Raw genomic sequence first — 17,082 nt, forward strand, 5'->3', positions numbered from 1 at the left:
TGTCTATTGACGGAAATATCATGGCAACGCTATCGCGGGAGATGAAATACTTCACACTATAGGTATAATATAAAAAAAATACCGTTCGAGCAGGGTCCACGGTATCCTAACATTCTTCGTTAAATTAGAATTGACACTGTAATGAATAGCGTTGCATTGTCAGGCAGTTTACATGGGAGCGAAGACGTAACTCGCATTAAAATCGTTGTTGTAAAATCGATGGCGATTTCGTTGTACAGTCTGAGCTTGAGAAAACAATGTTTCCTCGGATCTTTATCAATTCGAATTTTCGTAATCACGTATATCATTTCTAGCGTTCTACTTACAAGTAGGGCTGGTGGTATTTCTTGATTTTTTTTTTGTTTTTTTGTACTCGAATGTTTGAACACTTCGGTGGTTCAATGTAATAATGATATCAGAATACTCAAATGTTCGAATAACGACAATCGAATACTCGAATCTTCTAATAATATTTTAATAATTTTTCCAACAGTTCCAGCCCTAGTTGGAACGACATATCTTCCTTGCAGAAAGAAACGCAGTGCTTTTGTTCGTCGCTCGCGCAAAAATATACTCGCGACCTCGTTTTCTAACACGATGCAAACACGTGGGGCGTCACATTCATCGGGACAAGTTGATTCAAAGTACGTAACGCGGAACGAATTTTGTAATTGTTTAGAAATGCATTAGTATCTGTTCTCACTTCCGTAATTGCACGTTCCGACGGATAATTCTCGCGAGAGTCGTGTAATTTCATACGTATAAATCTCAACAATATAGAATACCTCCCGCTTGTAGGAAACTGTATTGAGTTCGCTCGTTTTTATACGTCCAGGGAAGATAGGGTTTCTTTTCTTGGAATCAACCTTTTCTATTTTCATTTCGCGACGAGGCCTAGCCTCGTGTATCTATGCAAGTTTTCAAAATTTTGTATTAAACATGAAAATAAGAAACAACCGTTTCGTATATTTCGATTATTTTCCATAACGTTATTTACAAATAACCGTGACATAAGATAACATATTATTTGAAATAATATATCGAACAACTTTGTTTCAGAAGTGTTGTGATCTTATTGGTCAGAAATTTTAGCGCTATCTCTGGAACCTCCTTGGCTAAGACATACAGACAGCGTCACGTAGTGGTCGGTGTACCGTCCTGTCTCACAGACACCTAATATATCTTTATCAGTCTCAACAGTGGTCTCGTGCACAGACGTCTCTAGAGATAAAGTCCCTGGCTCGGTTACGTTTGCATTGTCGCTCGAGTACAACTCACAATCGGTGCCGAAAAGCATTCCCCCCTTACCTCACGGTACACTCCAGTACTATGCATCTGAGCTCCACGCTATAGACGAGAGTTTACTCTCAGGGAAACAATTCTGTTCTTACTACCATAGATACAAAAAGTGCAGTAGGGAGAATCGATCCCTTTCAAAGCGCGTTCTGATATCTATAAAAAAGTTGGCGATGCGCAAGGTGAAACGCGCTTAATAGATGTTCTTGCTTAAACGACATGCTGAAGACAAGTCGGTCAATACGGATGATACGCGTGAAACGGGAAATATTTGTTCGCAGTGTTTGACGCTGAAGAATTTAGAACGGTATTTCTTTAATATTACCGATGTGTAAGAACATTAATTAAATTGAAATTGAACGTTCTTTTATTACTTGGGTGTGATGAGTCATCCTTTAGCGAACATTTAAATTTCTACATTTTTTGTTATATTGTGCTGAAAATATTACGAACAAATTTACAAAGTCTTCTTAATGAAAATGAGTCCAAGCACAATACCGTTCCGATTGTTTTCAATTATATGCGATTGGACGGTTTTCGAAATTCGAGTAGCACATAATTAAAAACATTACGAACGAGGTCGTGTTTCGACTTATATATCTTCAGGAAAATACCCTCAATTTATTGATATCACCCTCGTAAAAATATAAATAAAGGCCCTCCGGGCCAAAACAAACACGTAATGATTCCCTTTATTAAATAGTCAAGCTTAAACAACTTCGCACTTGATAATTACTTACTGGCGGTCAGAAGAACTGTGTTCCAATTATAAGGGTATTTGATACCAGATTTCAATATTTATATTTCTTCCCGTTGCAAAGTTTGAAATATCCCGTCACACTTTGAGTACCGCTGCATCGGCGTATTAAATTCGATCCCACGAATTAGGGCCACCATTGCTCGCGACCGCGCTCGACCTGTCGTTCGAATTGAATAAACAATAAAAGTGGTAGGGGAGGGAGAGACTCCGATTCTGCCTACGCAATAAAAAGAAAAAAGAAAAAATTGTTGCTTACAAGCGAGAGGTACCGCTACAAGAACCGGTGCACGCGTCGATGGCGTCGCACTCGATCAATAACGTTTTCTCTCGATTTCATGATTCGCGCGGTTTACTACCAATTCGTGGAGTCTCGACTTCACGTAAGAATTACATCACGAGCCACTGAAAGTTTCTTTTGTTATGGTACAACACAACCCGGCTTGGGAGACCCGCTAAGAGTTCCCGGGGTTGAGCATCAAACACTCAACTCTGGTCCGGGCGGCTCCGTTTATAATTCCGTGGTAGTTTCCACCGGGCTCTGGTCGCCCAAGTACGTGAATCCTAGATGAGAGTAATCCTTTCTCTCCCGGAACGTTACGTTGTCGTTCGACGGGCTGGGACTCAGCAGGTCGCCGCCACGGTTGTAAAGGGGGTTCAAAACCGGCGTCGCATCGTGATTGCTCAACGTATTTGCGTTGCTCGCGCTGTGGTTCTTTCTGCCGAGGGTGGATCGTCGCAAAGAGTGGATGTTCGTGTCTCCGTGGGTACCAACTATGCTGGAAGCACGCGCCGTGGTCGCCGCTTCGGAGCTCACCGGACTTTGTTGACCTTAACAGATGACAAATACGGCTATAAATCTTCGTGCTGTTTTCACCGATTATCGATCGTTCGAGCAACGAAATGAATGGGTGAGGAACACAGGGGGGTATTCGTAAGGTTAATAAAATATTGTAATTACCAGTACTTTCTCCATGATCTTTGGTAATGTAACTAACATTGTCCAAACTAAATGCGTGGTTTTTGTTACTGAAATCAAGCTGGAGATCGTTGTAGCTGTCGTTGTCGTCTACGGGTACGCTCATTTGGAGCACCTGCGTCTCGTATTCCTTCAGATTCGGTTCCACGTACACGGGATCGTAACGTGGCACGACGTACATACGCTGCATTCGTTCTTTGTACGCCTTGTATCTGCGGAAAACATTAACCGCCCCAATATTATATTTGCATTAAACTAAAAATATTAAATTAGTACAGCTACGCGGAAAAAGGAACAAACAGTTCTGTAGCATCGTGATACTACTGAATGTTGTCAGAGGTAACCACTCCGGAAGGCTTAATTAATTCTAATGGAGGTAATAAAGAAAACGATGAATTTGCATGGCACGTGATACCCCAGGCTTACGTGAATATTCATTGCGATACTTGGAAACACTTCTTTCGCACGATATTAAATGATAATCGCGTTATTGTTGCGACTATTGAAGAGCTTATTTCCAAACAGTTTTAAACGCGTGCTTTAAACAGGCAAAGGAAATCTTTTAATAATGTTTCTGAATATATATTAATGTAATATTGTATCTTAAAAATATTATATATATATTGTATATAATAAATTAGAGTTTTTAAAACCAATTAATCGAAACAATGTAAATCTATTTCTTAGCTATAGTACTTTTTTCTTGTCTCTTTGGCATGTAGGAAACACGAAGAAGGTTAATATATACGTTTAGAATTATTTCAAAAGAAAAGGATAAATAGGAATTAATGCAAACCAAGTTCATTTCTTGGAGAGATTGAAATTAATAAATATGTATAATTTACCTGGACCAAGAGACGCAAATGTAGATGATACCAGCAATGCCCAAAATCAGTATGACACAGGCGATGATTATCAATGCGTACGGGAACACTTCACCACTGAAAGCAATGGCGGTTTGCGTGCGTACCGGCTCAGGTGGCATCACAGGTGCATGAATATCTATTGCGTTTGCACGAACTAACGTAGACACGTCGAAAGTGATATTTGTCATTGCTGGCTTTTCTATAATAGACCTGGAATGAATCAATGTGCTTGAGAATCATCATTAGATTCGTGTACGATTGAAATCATTGCACGTAATAGCTTTATGAAAAAATTAAGATTTCAAAATGTATTATTTTCCTCTTTAAACGCAACATGAACAATATTTTATTCATAATATATGCCATAATTAATATCAAACACAAAATTCACCTCTGTATGCGTGAATTGTTTCTGTCCAAAATAGCCTCGGTGTCAGGATCAACCGCGTAAAACCAGACGTCAGAGTCCTGAGGATACATCTCGATGGTGCCATTCTTTGTCAAATTCTTCCTGACGGCGATTCTGTCGATGCCTATTAGTAGATCACTTTTCTCCTCAATGATGCCCGCAATTTTGTCGGCTTCCTTTTGCAATGCGTCGGGCGCCGCGTCCTGAACCACCAGGATCATTAAATTCTCCTCCCCGATCAAATTCACGATAACTGGGGCGACGATCGAGTTAAAGTTGTCGGTTGAGTTAGGATTATCCCGGACGCGCACATCGAATTTGAATGGGAGCTCCGTCGGATCTATATTGTCGAACGTCGCGGTGGTCCTAATTATACCAGAAGAGCTGTCCATGGCAAAGTAATCCGATCCACGTCCGCCAAGGATTCTGTACTCAAGCTTTCCGTACTTCCCGTTGTCCTTGTCGTGTGCCTTTACTTGTATCACCGTGGATGAGAATTGCGCGGTCCGCGGGATGGCGGCGAAGTAACGGCCCCTTGTCAACTTTTTATTGCCTTCCGGGAAGATGAACTCCGGCTTGTTGTCGTTCACGTCGAGGACTTGAATCTTCACCTACAATCCCGGGACAAATAACGATCAGCATAATGGAGTTCAAAGAAAATTTCAACGATAAGAATTAACCAAGCGATACGTATTTGTTTTTGAAATATATAATACTTCTCAATATCACCTATAATTCTAGAATAAATAAACAGTAGAACAATGGAGGTAATTTTAAAAGAAAATTTCAATGATAAAAATTGATCAGATATTATTGTTTTTGACAGATATAATTTCAATATCACCTTTAGTTCCAGGGTGAATATTAACAGTAGAATAATGAAGTCAAGTGTAAAATAAAATTTTCTTTCAAGTGAGGGATATATTGTTTCGCAATATTACTCATAGTTCTAGGGAAAATAAACATTAGAATAATGGGGTTAACAAACATTTTTACAATAGAAATTGATCAATATTGTTTTTTGAACATATGCGGTTTCTCAATAGTACTTGATTCGTGTTTCGCCTCTCCGTTTAAATTATTTAACCTCGTATGTATATTGACAACTATAGTAGATATTAAAAAATTGCTACGATACAATTTTAGTGGTTCTTTATGTCCCATGCAATTGTGTAATTGTTAGAAATTTGGCGATTCATTTTTTTAATTTAAAGAGGGTACGAAGCACGTACCATTGTTGTGTTCCTGCCAGAGTTCAAGAGACCGGACAGAGACTCTAGCTTGATCTTGACTTGGTAGGACTCCGTTGTTTCGTAATCCAGGGCCCCCTTCTTCAGCCTCAGTGCGCAGTTTCGCTCCTCCGTGACATTTGCTTCGAACAATCCATTCTCGTTGCCGCTGTAAATCTCGCATTTCAACGGCGTCGTATCATGAGTATGGCTATTAATGATCGTGATTATCTTGATGAGCGTGTTGTCGCCCGCATCCTCGGGAACCTCAACATTGTACGAATTTTCTGCAAATCCCAAACCGATTTCCGGTGCCACCGTGGCAACATGGCGGACATAAATCGGTACCGTTGTGATCGACGACAGTTGCGGTTCTCCCATATCGTACGCGCGCACGTCCACCTGAAACATTAACAAACGCATCTCAATAAACTTTTTAGATTTCTACTTACGTGATAAATTTTACGACGAGAGTAACAAAATGAATATAACAATTTTGGACGAAGTGCGAATATTAAATAGCTACTCGTAAGCGATAGGATAAACGTTTCCAGTAATGTGTAACAAGAATTAGAGCAATTTCGTTGAATAATATATATATATGTACTTGATATTCGGTGTCCGTTTCTTTGCGTAGATCATCCCGTATTCGGAGCACACCAGTGTCCGGATCGATCACAAAGTATTTGCCCGCTATTCCACGGCCGATAATTTCATATCTCACCTACGGACAGACAATAAGAATTGTTCTTTGGATCTCGAGACCTTTTCATCCGAGTAATGGAAGTACGTACTTGATTTCCAGGAGCGGTGCCATCGGAATCTGTTGCTATGAGATTGATGACCGTCGTGCCAATGGGAACGTCGTCGTCTAAAGTGATCGGACGTGGAACTGATGTGAACACCGGCGGAATGTCGTTAACATCCTGACGTAATAAGGAAATGTAAGTACTATTGTTCTCTGCTTAATAAGAGTCTATTACTTGCACAGTTCAATACTTGTAAGAACTTGAATTAATTAATTCCTTGGATATTAGGTGCGTTATTAAATAATTTATTGGTAAATCTGTTGATTTCTTTTTAATACGTTCGCTATTTTAGAAGCAAACTGTATTAAAAGACGAAGTAATCGATTCGACTAAATTTTATTTTTCTTGTAATTACTGATTTTCATACTAGTATTTAATACCAAAAGTTTGTTTATCATAGTAGAAATATTTATTAACAATGACGAAAAGTATAGGCTTCAATCAATTTAAAAAATAAATTTTTGTGGCATCAAAATTTATATGAGATGAGAAGAAATAAGTAAAAGAAGTCTGATACAGCAATGTATAAACGCATATTTTTAAGACGCAAGTATGAGATTGTGTCTGGAGTTATAACGAATAGGATCCGCCATAACTCCAAAGCAATCTCCTCGCGTACTGTACATAGTACATCGTGCATAACCGTATATTTATTAGATTTTCCTTTCGTCGAATTGTGCAGCTAAAATTTATTACAAAGGAAATCTTTTAGATCTTCCATGACACAGGGGTTGGGAACACGTGATATATATTGCTGGTAAGTAATTTAAAAAGAAAGGATAATGGAAATAAAAAAGAAGGAGTACGCTGCTTTGATATTATTCGAATATTTGCAAAGGAGGGAAAAGCGTAATTTGTTAAATGTTCGCTTCAAATGGTTAATCAATACCTGAACGTTGACTACAACTCTAGTGGTGGAACCAGGTAAATCACTAGTGTTCTCCACAGTACCAACTACGAGTATGTGTTGGCTCTCTTTTTCGTAGTCCAGGCCTCGAATGGTTTTTATCACTCCAGTCTTCGGGTCTATGCCGAACAGTTCGGTATCACCTTGTTTAATCACGTACGTGATTTGCTTCTTTGTGTCTGGATCATCGGCCTGGAATTAAACGTGTTTACTTTAAGCGGAAGAAGGATGACCGTTCACCCAGAATTTACGGTATCCTTTACACTCTAAAGGTATGGCAGGTATTGGTCACACAAAGTGTATTATAAATATAATTAAATAGTTACGTAATCGATGCTTCGATTTAGCGTATCGATCATCAAACGATGGGAAGACTTTCAACATAAATTATTCTTTCGACTTGATAACAATTGTCTACTACATTAACAGTAATGAAATATTAAAATTAATCATTCCTGACTGTAAAGTGTCGGGTTCTTAGTTAACAAAATTATTATTCAACTAATATTTTTTAAATTCTAATCAGTGTAATTTTAACGTTCTTCCTGTATTTGTAAATTTCAACTCACCATCACTTGAATAACAGTGTAATCTGGCATATTTTCCTTAACCCGAGCTTCGTAGCTACTTTGATGGAAAACGGGAATCTCATCCTCGACATCTACGACTTTCACTGTCACAGTGGCAGTAGCTAGACGATAATCTGGAGCACCATCTCTCGCGGTTACCACGAATTTATATTCCTGTAAATCAGAATTTAATCTCGACCGTAATTTACGGTGCGCTTTTATAATCAAATAACGACGCTTACAAAGAACATCGCGACTGGTAAATTCTAACATTTATTAAACAAGTATATACGTGTTATATAAAATATTTCTTGTTGATATGCTTCTACAAGAAATATCCCATAAAAGTAAATGACGTTTACAATGAAAATTCGCAGAGTAAAGTGTTCGAATATTTTCACATTTCACTTTCAAACGACACAAAGAAAATGTTGGAGATTTATACAAATGATCAAACATGGGTCGTATAATTTTTCTCTTCCTCGTCTAGGTATGAAATTTGATCAATGTTGCTCGATACGGTCTTTTCAGCTTACCCGAAATCGATTCTCTTCGACCCGAAATTTTCTCAAATCTAAGAAAACAAAAAATAAAACAAAGCACATACGTCGTTTTGCTCGTAGTCTAGAACGATTTTTGTTAGAACGTCCCCAGTCTCGGGGTCCACCGTGAAAGGAATATCGTCCGGTGCAAAATACGTGATTTCAGCGTTAATGCCTTCGTCTGCATCCTCAGCGTGCACCCGACCGATCAATTTTCTCGCCTCCCCCTCTTTCACAGTGAACTCGTAAGGTAGATCTACGAATTCTGGATTTTTGTCGTTGATGTCAGTCACTTTGATGTTCACTGTGGCCGTGCTGAACAGACCATCGGAATCTTCCGCCTTTATCAGCTGTGGAAACAAACGATAGTCAGTTGAGGTGTAGAACAGTCACGAGACACCGCGATTACTTTTCTCTTGTAAAGTAACTTTTACTACGGTACTTAAACTCACCAACTGATAACGAGTTAGGTCCTCCCTGTCCAATTTCCTTATAACAGTAATGATGCCCGATTTATCGCCAATGGCGAACTGACGCAAATCGTTGCCAGATAGGATAGAGTACGATACCGGATCGTTTTCTGGATCATTGGCCTGTAAAAGAGTATCAGTGATGCAATTTTATGACGTTGGATAAAAAGAAATTAACTACCATCCAAATGAATAGAAATAAGTAGGGTATTCCTCGGTATCACTAAAATATTAATGAGATTAGGTTACCAACACCTTGTAGATTTAATGTAATTTCTTTTCCTTTTTTTTCATTCGGTGCTGATTTTTCCTCTCAATAATATTATTATTACTATCACTACTACTATTACTACTACAACAACTACTACTACAACTACTACTATTACTACTACTACTATTACTACTATTACTACTACAACTACTATTACTACTACTACTATTACAATCACAAATAGATACTTACAGTAATTGTTGCAACCGTGGTATTAATCGAAGCACCTTCGCTGACCTGTACCTCATACACTGATTGTTGAAACACAGGACTCCTAGTGTTCGGTCCGGGAATCACGTTCACCTCGACGATCGTTTGCGAATATTTCCCACCTTTGTCTGTCGCTTGGACTGTAATACTGTACTGTTCGCCAGCGTTTAGTTTCCTCACCGCTTCGATCACGCCGGTATTTGGATCGATTTTGAATTTATGCAAGCCGTTGTTCGATACGTGGTAAATACTGTACGTTATTTCAGCGTTCTCCCCGTCGTCGTTATCCGTTGCTTCCACCTAACACGTTCGAATGCAATTTAATTTTTTCGTAAATCGAATATCGAAATATAATTTTCCTTCGTAAAGCAAAACAAAAACTCTTAGCACAAAATCCTCGTACGAACAAAATATGATAACAAGAGAGAAATATAGAGCCATAAAATTACATCAAAAAGGCCTACTGTAACAAATAATTGCTGCTTAACGTATCCATCGATCTGATTTCAATTTTAGAGAGCACCGATGAACATGATGAAAAATGAAAAAATATGAAAAATGAAATTGTTCGCTACGACTATCGAAAACTGAAGAAATATGCTTTTCATTAATTCGAATGTAAAAAATATTTGACATCTTCGAATTATTCTGCACGAAATAAGAGAGAGAAAGAAACGAAATTTCTACTTGTAATCGTATTAGAAAGCTTCATTGATTATGTTAATGCAGTAATTGTAATGCACACGAGAGAACGATATTTGGGGCACTGGATGGTATTCCTCTATCGAGACCACGTAAAAAAACTTTATGCTCTGTATTACAAGATACATGCGACAAGAACCGAACGATTTCAAAATGGAGCACCTCTTATCGCTTTCGTTGGAATTTATTTCGATTTCTCTGTTTCGAAGTTGAACTGCTCTTAACTACGCCTATAAATATTACGGTAATTTCCAACTCGAGCTGCAATCGTAGCACGATTCAGTGTGTTTTCCGTGGTCGTGTATCGTGCAAAAAAAAAAATAATCAGCCAAATTGATTTAATCGCGCGAGGGTACGCAAAAAGAAAAATGGTTCAGGGGATACACACATCGTGACTACTGTATTTATGACTCAGGAACGTGGTAACGGTACACGTTTTATTTCTACTTAGAAACGCGTGTAATTTTATTCCGATTTTTTCTACTTGGGACGTTAACGACGAGGAATTAGTTCCAGTAAACGTCTACCTACCTTCGTTACCACTCTCTTTGTTTCTCCGGCTTGAACGATGATGGGCGCCGTCATAGGGAGCATAGGAGCGTTATCGTTAACGTCGTTCAATGTTACAACGAAGGATAACGGAGCTGAAGCGGCGACACCCGTTTTTTCCCTGGCGACCACTTGGAAACGGAAACGGCCAGGATTCGGAGGATCACGGTCCAAATTCTCTTCGTTCACGATCAACATTCCCGAAGAATCGATCGCGAAGAAAGTGGTGGTCAGCTCGAATGTGTACACCGGTTTTGGATCTTCCGGTCCCTGTGCAACGTTCGTAATACAATTTGTTTCAATTTCGAACAATTTTTACTATCTAACTAGAAAAATTTACCGAAATTTTGTCAAATATTATATTATTTCTACTCTTGTTACGTATTAATTAGCAAGTATCTAACTATAAAAATTTACCGAAATTTTGTCAAATATTTCACTATTTCTACTCCTGATACGTATTAATGTAAATATGTATAATTAAGAATTGCTATTCTTTTTCAAGTAGCAAATATCTAACTAGAAAAATTTACCGAAATTTTGTCAAATATTTCACTACTTCTACTCTTGTTACGTATTAATGTAAATATGTATAATTAAGAATTGCTATTCTTTTTCAAGTAGAGACTCGTATTTTTTTACAATTCTTTTTATTTAAACAAATGAGGAACTTTTTACAAAAATGTTACTAGTTTATATTGTATTAAAAGAATGAAAAAAAAAAAAAAAGAAAAATTAATTTAAAATTCAAATTCCATGGAATGTTTTATATACGTGTCAGAAAAATGAAAAATGATATATTTCCGTAATCTATAATATCGGATTGTTCGGAAAATCATTTCGTTTTTTTTTTTTTTTTTTTTGGTGAAAATGAAACACGATTTTTTTAGAGTGTATAAACATTTATATATAAATGTGTTTCAAAAAAACGAAATGACTTTCCGAACAACCCAATAATATGAAACATTTAACACGAGCTACACATAATAATATTCTCGTCGGTGATAACTCGATGAAAATATAACAAAACGAGAAATTATTTTTCTCATTATCAAAAAGTCAAACAGAACTAATATTAACCGGGCCAGAAGAAAGTTTAACTTCGTTCCATTATATTATAGTACGCTATAAACTACATTCTAGTACGCACTAAGCATCCGACGATATATAACAGTCGAAATATTGACACTTTGGTTAATAGTTGAAAAAAATATCTCATCGAAAAGAGTGAAATTAATATTCCTCGAGGTAAGTCTCGTAAACGTGTGCACGTTCGAGACAAACGTCTCGGTGAGAAAACGTGAACCGAGACTAGACGCCGACCATGACGTTGCATACCATACGATCGAAGAGGTTGGACACTAAACGTCGTCGATGTGCAATAAAGTTTCCGAAAATGTGTCCATTAGCGAGTGACCGGGGGCTGGACGATTTCACCGCATAGGAGTCGAATCTAGCGTGCAATTCTAGCGTGTAATTTCCGCGAAACGGTCGATGCCTTCGCGAAATGAAACACGTCGAGTACACGTTAATCCACTTGCGGATATTGGATATTTTCGTGAACACGGGGAAGCGTGTCGCACGTTGGTGGTATCACTTGTCGGAAATTTTACGTTTTCGTTAAACGCTTTCGCGAACGTACGCAAAAACAACCGTTTGTGTTCAACTTGTAGATACACCGTCTGGTATTGCCTCATTAAATAGTTCGAATCGTACAATCGACGTTCTTTGGTCGTTGAAGATACGGTGGATGATATTTTCGTAATTACAAATTATTGATGATATCTCGTAATTATTTCGAGAAGTATTCGCGTGGATATTTACTATTGTTCTTTAGGAGTCACCTTTGTGGGCTTGGAACGTAAGAATTAAGGGATACAATTTTCCGAATTTATTATGATAAATTTTACGTAAGGTAGTGGGAAGTATAGAAAGACAAATTCTTCTTGGAAGTAGTCGAGAGTCGTATTGGATCAGACTTGACGTTTCAGTAGGTTTGTTAGTCTGCGATTGAACAGAAATTGTACTTATCTGTTCACTTATTATTAGGTTGTTTGGAAAGTCATTTTCCAAAATGGAGAATATATAATTTAATAAAATGTTTGTACACTTTAAAAAAATCGTGCTTCATTTTCTCCAAAAACAACGAAACTACTTTTTGAACAATTCAATATTAATCTGGTATTGATCTTTTTCTCTGGAATACCCGATATTTGTACAATTTTTAAATTTATAAAGAAAAGAGTGAAAGTTTACTTATTGCGACAAATATTATGAAATAGTATTCTTTTTAACCTTGGATCGATCTTTTTTTCCCGTGCAATACACTACTTGTACAATTTTTAAATTTACAAAGGAAAGAGTGAAAGAGTAATTGTACCATTAAGCTTTCCAGTAAGACAGGGAGGTGACAGAAAAATATGTAAGAAACTCAGCAACATGGATAAGTGAACTTCAGTTGGAGCAAGGGTGTTCTGGCTCGTTGAATTTGAAGATTCCCGTGCAATTAGTCGCGATACGAACAAACATATCCACGTAGCTAAATTTTATTTTCTACATTGAATAGAATTTGAAAAAATTTTTTAAATTCACCTCGAAAACGATCGTAATTTGAAAAAAAAAAAATTTTAATTCACCTCGAAAACGATCCTAATTTAAAATTTTGTTAAAAATTTGTCTGGATTAAAAAAAACACTCTTAAATACCAACGCGAGAGAAGTTAGTTGTTCTGTGTTGGTTACTTAATTGTCTCATACAGGCTTTTGTTAATTTCTCGCGTTCTCGCATCGCATTCCACGCAACGATTAAACGGTAGCGTCGTTTGCCAACAATGAGGTGAATTAAACGGTTGATTCGTATCTCGTTTACTGTTCGTTGAACGGTAGAAGATCAAGTCTGAAGATTAAACTTACCAAATCGGCGTCCGAAACGGTGAGTACTATGGGGCCGCCATTTTTGTCGATAACCTTCGTTCCGATCGGAGCGTTCTCGTCGACGAAACCTTCCACATTTGACGCTGTTATAATTGGAGGATTGCTGTCGACTGGCTTCACGGTAATAGTCAATTTAGCTGTGGCCGATCGTTTCGCTTCAGATACCTCGACGGCCTTTCGTGAAATAAATAAAGCCTTGTACACTCTTATCGACGCACATACTCGCAATTGCTACGCCTTGTTTCGACGCTACCGCGAATAAGATCGATGCATCTGATTTCGATACCAGTTATCGACACTTTCAATTTATTCCATCCATACACGATTTATATCAACAGTTTTCGGTTTCGTTACTCTTATTACACATTTAGTGAAGTTTCTTGGGAGATTATCATTATGAATTTTAATATTTCCAAACAAGAATCATTAACTGATTCTATAAATACTACAGTTCCGTCTATTAGTTTGGTAAAACCATTCTTAGCAAATTATACTCCAAATTGATTCGTATCGACAACACTGGTTTGCATTTTGTATCAAATTACAAATTTATAACAATGACGATAAAAACTCTGTTGTAAAATCATCGTAATTATCAATCTGACATCGACCTAATGATCGAGTAATTGCTATTTTCAATATTTATTTATATTATACTAGCTTGTTCGGAAATTAAGTTCGTTCTCCAAAATGGAGAATATATAATTTAATAAAACGTTTATACACTCTAAAAAAATTGTGTTTCATTTTTACCAAAAAAAAAGAAACAAAATTACTTTCCGAACCCAATATTTTTTATTTTACAATTATTGTTGCTTCGTTCCCCAAAAAATTTAAATACAAAGCAAACCGTTATTACTTTGTATAAAAAAAAAACTGAAGTATACTCTTCGTACCACCTACCGTCTCGTAATGTACGCAGACTGCTAATCAGTATACCATCATCATTTTAAAGCGAGTGTCCAAGAATGTGACGATAATCGGGACATAACGTTCATCGTTCAATACTCACCTTAATGATAATATCGAATTTTTTCGTCACAGTGGTGTCCACCGCTTTAATTTGCTTCACGGCGCCAGTGCTCGGATTTATTTCGAAGAATTCCCGATAATTCGGTGGGCTGCCGCTGAGGAACGAGTAATGAATTGGCGCGTTGATGCTGTCCATATCCACCGCTTGTATTTTCTCCGGCGATATATTCAGTATACCGGATAACACTCCGCTGGATACCTGATGGAAAGAATTCGCAACGTGTAGAACCGGTACACGGTGTTTAGAACATCGTCGCGGCAAATTTAAAAGCGAAGAAATCGGTTGCGGTAGGACTTTGTTTTTCGCTTCACGATGCACAATAAGTTGTGTGTTCACGTGTACGGCTACGCAGCGGGTAATAAAAATTTTAGCAACAGTGCTTCACCAATTTGTACTCGGGTCTGTATGTATTTTATATACAACCAGTAACGATAACTAGTGTAACCGTTACACAAGAATTACAGTAACGTGTAGTACCTTAGTTTCACAATAGGAATCAGAGATTCGTATCTGTTACCAGTAAGAAAGTAATTTCGTTTTCCAAAATGATGAATATATAATTTAAATAAAACGTTTATACACTCTAAAATATCATGTTTCATTTTTACCAAAAAAAAAAACGAAATTACTTTCCGAACCCAGCCTTACTTTCGTAACACTGCAAAAGGAATTAAAAGAGATTGGTGAGGATTGTCGATACGTGGGATTTTCAATGTTTATTTTCTTGAACTGTTCGAAATTGCTAGGTTTGTAACGGTCTTCATCGATATTGAATAAATATACGTACCGAGGCCGAATACTCGGGGTTAATACAGGCACCGTCCAAGAGCATGCATCCTTGATAGATGAAGGAGGGATCTTGATCATCGTCGTCTCTAATATTTACTGTCAACGTAGTGGTAGACGTAAATCTATCGGTCATGTTCCTGGCACGATCCTGTAATCAAACAATTTTTCGAATATATTTTTCTTGATTATCTCACTTGCTTCCATCAATTAGGAAAACGATATAAATAATGTCTCGGTTGGAAATATAGTATCCGATATATAGTTGCTTGAAATCTAACAAGAAAAAAACGTGTGTGAAAAGAAAATTAGCTGTATGTTAAATGACCGTATTAAACCTTGAAAAATAATTACAAGAGCAAAAAATGATAATTAGCATTGAATTTATAATTTAGCATCGCTTTAAGGACATGCTCCAGCAACAGTCTTCTTTTCTTTGACTGTGATTGTAAATCAAACTCCAACGTTTCCGTTTTTACTTGAAATTTGTTCCACCAAGATGACTCCTGTTCTTTTCTTGGTGTTAAGTTTGATCGGAATTCTCCTTAATCTTGAAGATGGTTGAAACGATTAATCTGAAGACATGCTATATCCAATTAGCAGATTTAAGACGAAACTCGGTAATGCAGATATCTTTGGTACACTCTTTTTATTAAACGATGAAAAATGATCGGAAGACCAAAGAAATGTTTAATTTATACAGGTCACTGTCATGGTATTGCAAAAGAATGTAATTGCTTTCGGTAGGGTAACAAAAGATCTTCAGAAGAGTGAGAAATCCTCAGGTTTGTTACTTTCTCGTACCACCTAATAAATTAAAACTTTCATGTTATATTTCCTAGGGCATTCACCTTATAAATTACCCAATAAAGTACTGATAAATTAAAGTTTCCATGTTATATTTCCTAGGGCATTCACCCAATAAATTACCCAATAAATTACTAGTAAATTAAAGTTTCCAGGTCCTTCTTTTGGTATTTCAAAAGAATATAATTGTTTTCGGTAGGATAACAAAAGATCTTCAGAAGATTGAGAAATCCTCACATTTATAACTTTTTCGTACCTCCTAATAAATTGAAGTTTCCATGTTATATTTCCCAGGGCATTCACCCAATAAATTACCCAATAAAGTACTAATAAATTACTAATGAATTAAAGTTTTCATGTTATATTTCCCAGTGCATCTCGATATCCGTTTAAGTGTCTGAAATCGAATTTTAATAGAAAAGGGTGGGACGCCAGAGAGCGAAGTTTTCGATGCAGTTACGGGTGAAACTCAAAGCCATTGGAACTCAGTACCGACTTTGATACTACTCCAGAAGTACCTCTCTCTTTCACTGTGCCCTCTACTATTCTTTCTTCTTTCTCCCCTTTCGTAACAACGGGCGTGGCCCGTGCCTACGATGCAATTTAGCTCGATTCATTGAAAACGAGGAAAGTGTCACAAACTATCCTGTCGGTTGCACGTGTGTCTCACGTGAGTTACCGGTTTTCGAACTATCGGTACCAGGATTCGTTACCAATTGGCCGGATATTGTCTGTTGAAAATTTGCGACTCGCTGCAATCTTGTTTCGAACTTGAGAGAGGATACGCACCGGTACTTGGATTGTGACAATTTTACGAGACGAACTTGTACCATTGGTTTAGGCAAGTAAAGGTAACTTTAGGGAGACTATCAGTGGTGTAGATAGAGTTCCAGTTGTGCAATATATCTGATCGATTTCAGAGATATATTTGGTATTTGAAAACTACTACGTTAAGTAC

General features: G+C 37.3%; 1 protein-coding gene across 2 annotated transcripts in view; it reads right to left on the reverse strand.

Moving 5' to 3' along the window:
* Positions 1-1,379: 1,379 nt before the first annotated feature.
* The window catches only part of Cad99c (cadherin 99C), a 205,953-nt gene continuing 190,250 nt past the window's right edge, over positions 1,380-17,082 (reverse strand). Inside the window, exons 7-23 of one of the 2 annotated variants that reach the window (XR_012991735.1) lie at positions 15,319-15,468; positions 14,511-14,729; positions 13,478-13,672; positions 10,548-10,835; positions 9,297-9,614; positions 8,816-8,956; positions 8,429-8,713; positions 7,822-7,995; positions 7,235-7,444; positions 6,331-6,462; positions 6,144-6,260; positions 5,540-5,938; positions 4,290-4,918; positions 3,878-4,108; positions 3,015-3,244; positions 2,313-2,884; positions 1,380-2,213 (exon numbers count right to left, since the gene is read on the reverse strand). Coding sequence is in view for 1 of the 2 variants with exons in the window: in XM_076309111.1 (XP_076165226.1) it covers positions 2,565-2,884; positions 3,015-3,244; positions 3,878-4,108; positions 4,290-4,918; positions 5,540-5,938; positions 6,144-6,260; positions 6,331-6,462; positions 7,235-7,444; positions 7,822-7,995; positions 8,429-8,713; positions 8,816-8,956; positions 9,297-9,614; positions 10,548-10,835; positions 13,478-13,672; positions 14,511-14,729; positions 15,319-15,468 (4,038 nt within the window). In the remaining variant the exon portion in view is untranslated. Of the gene's footprint in view, positions 2,885-3,014; positions 3,245-3,877; positions 4,109-4,289; positions 4,919-5,539; positions 5,939-6,143; positions 6,261-6,330; positions 6,463-7,234; positions 7,445-7,821; positions 7,996-8,428; positions 8,714-8,815; positions 8,957-9,296; positions 9,615-10,547; positions 10,836-13,477; positions 13,673-14,510; positions 14,730-15,318; positions 15,469-17,082 lie in introns of both variants that reach the window. The other variant, XM_076309111.1, reaches the window with a different exon arrangement.

The sequence above is a fragment of the Ptiloglossa arizonensis genome, chromosome 4 (assembly GCF_051014685.1).
Source record: "Ptiloglossa arizonensis isolate GNS036 chromosome 4, iyPtiAriz1_principal, whole genome shotgun sequence".
NCBI lineage: Eukaryota > Metazoa > Arthropoda > Insecta > Hymenoptera > Colletidae > Ptiloglossa > Ptiloglossa arizonensis.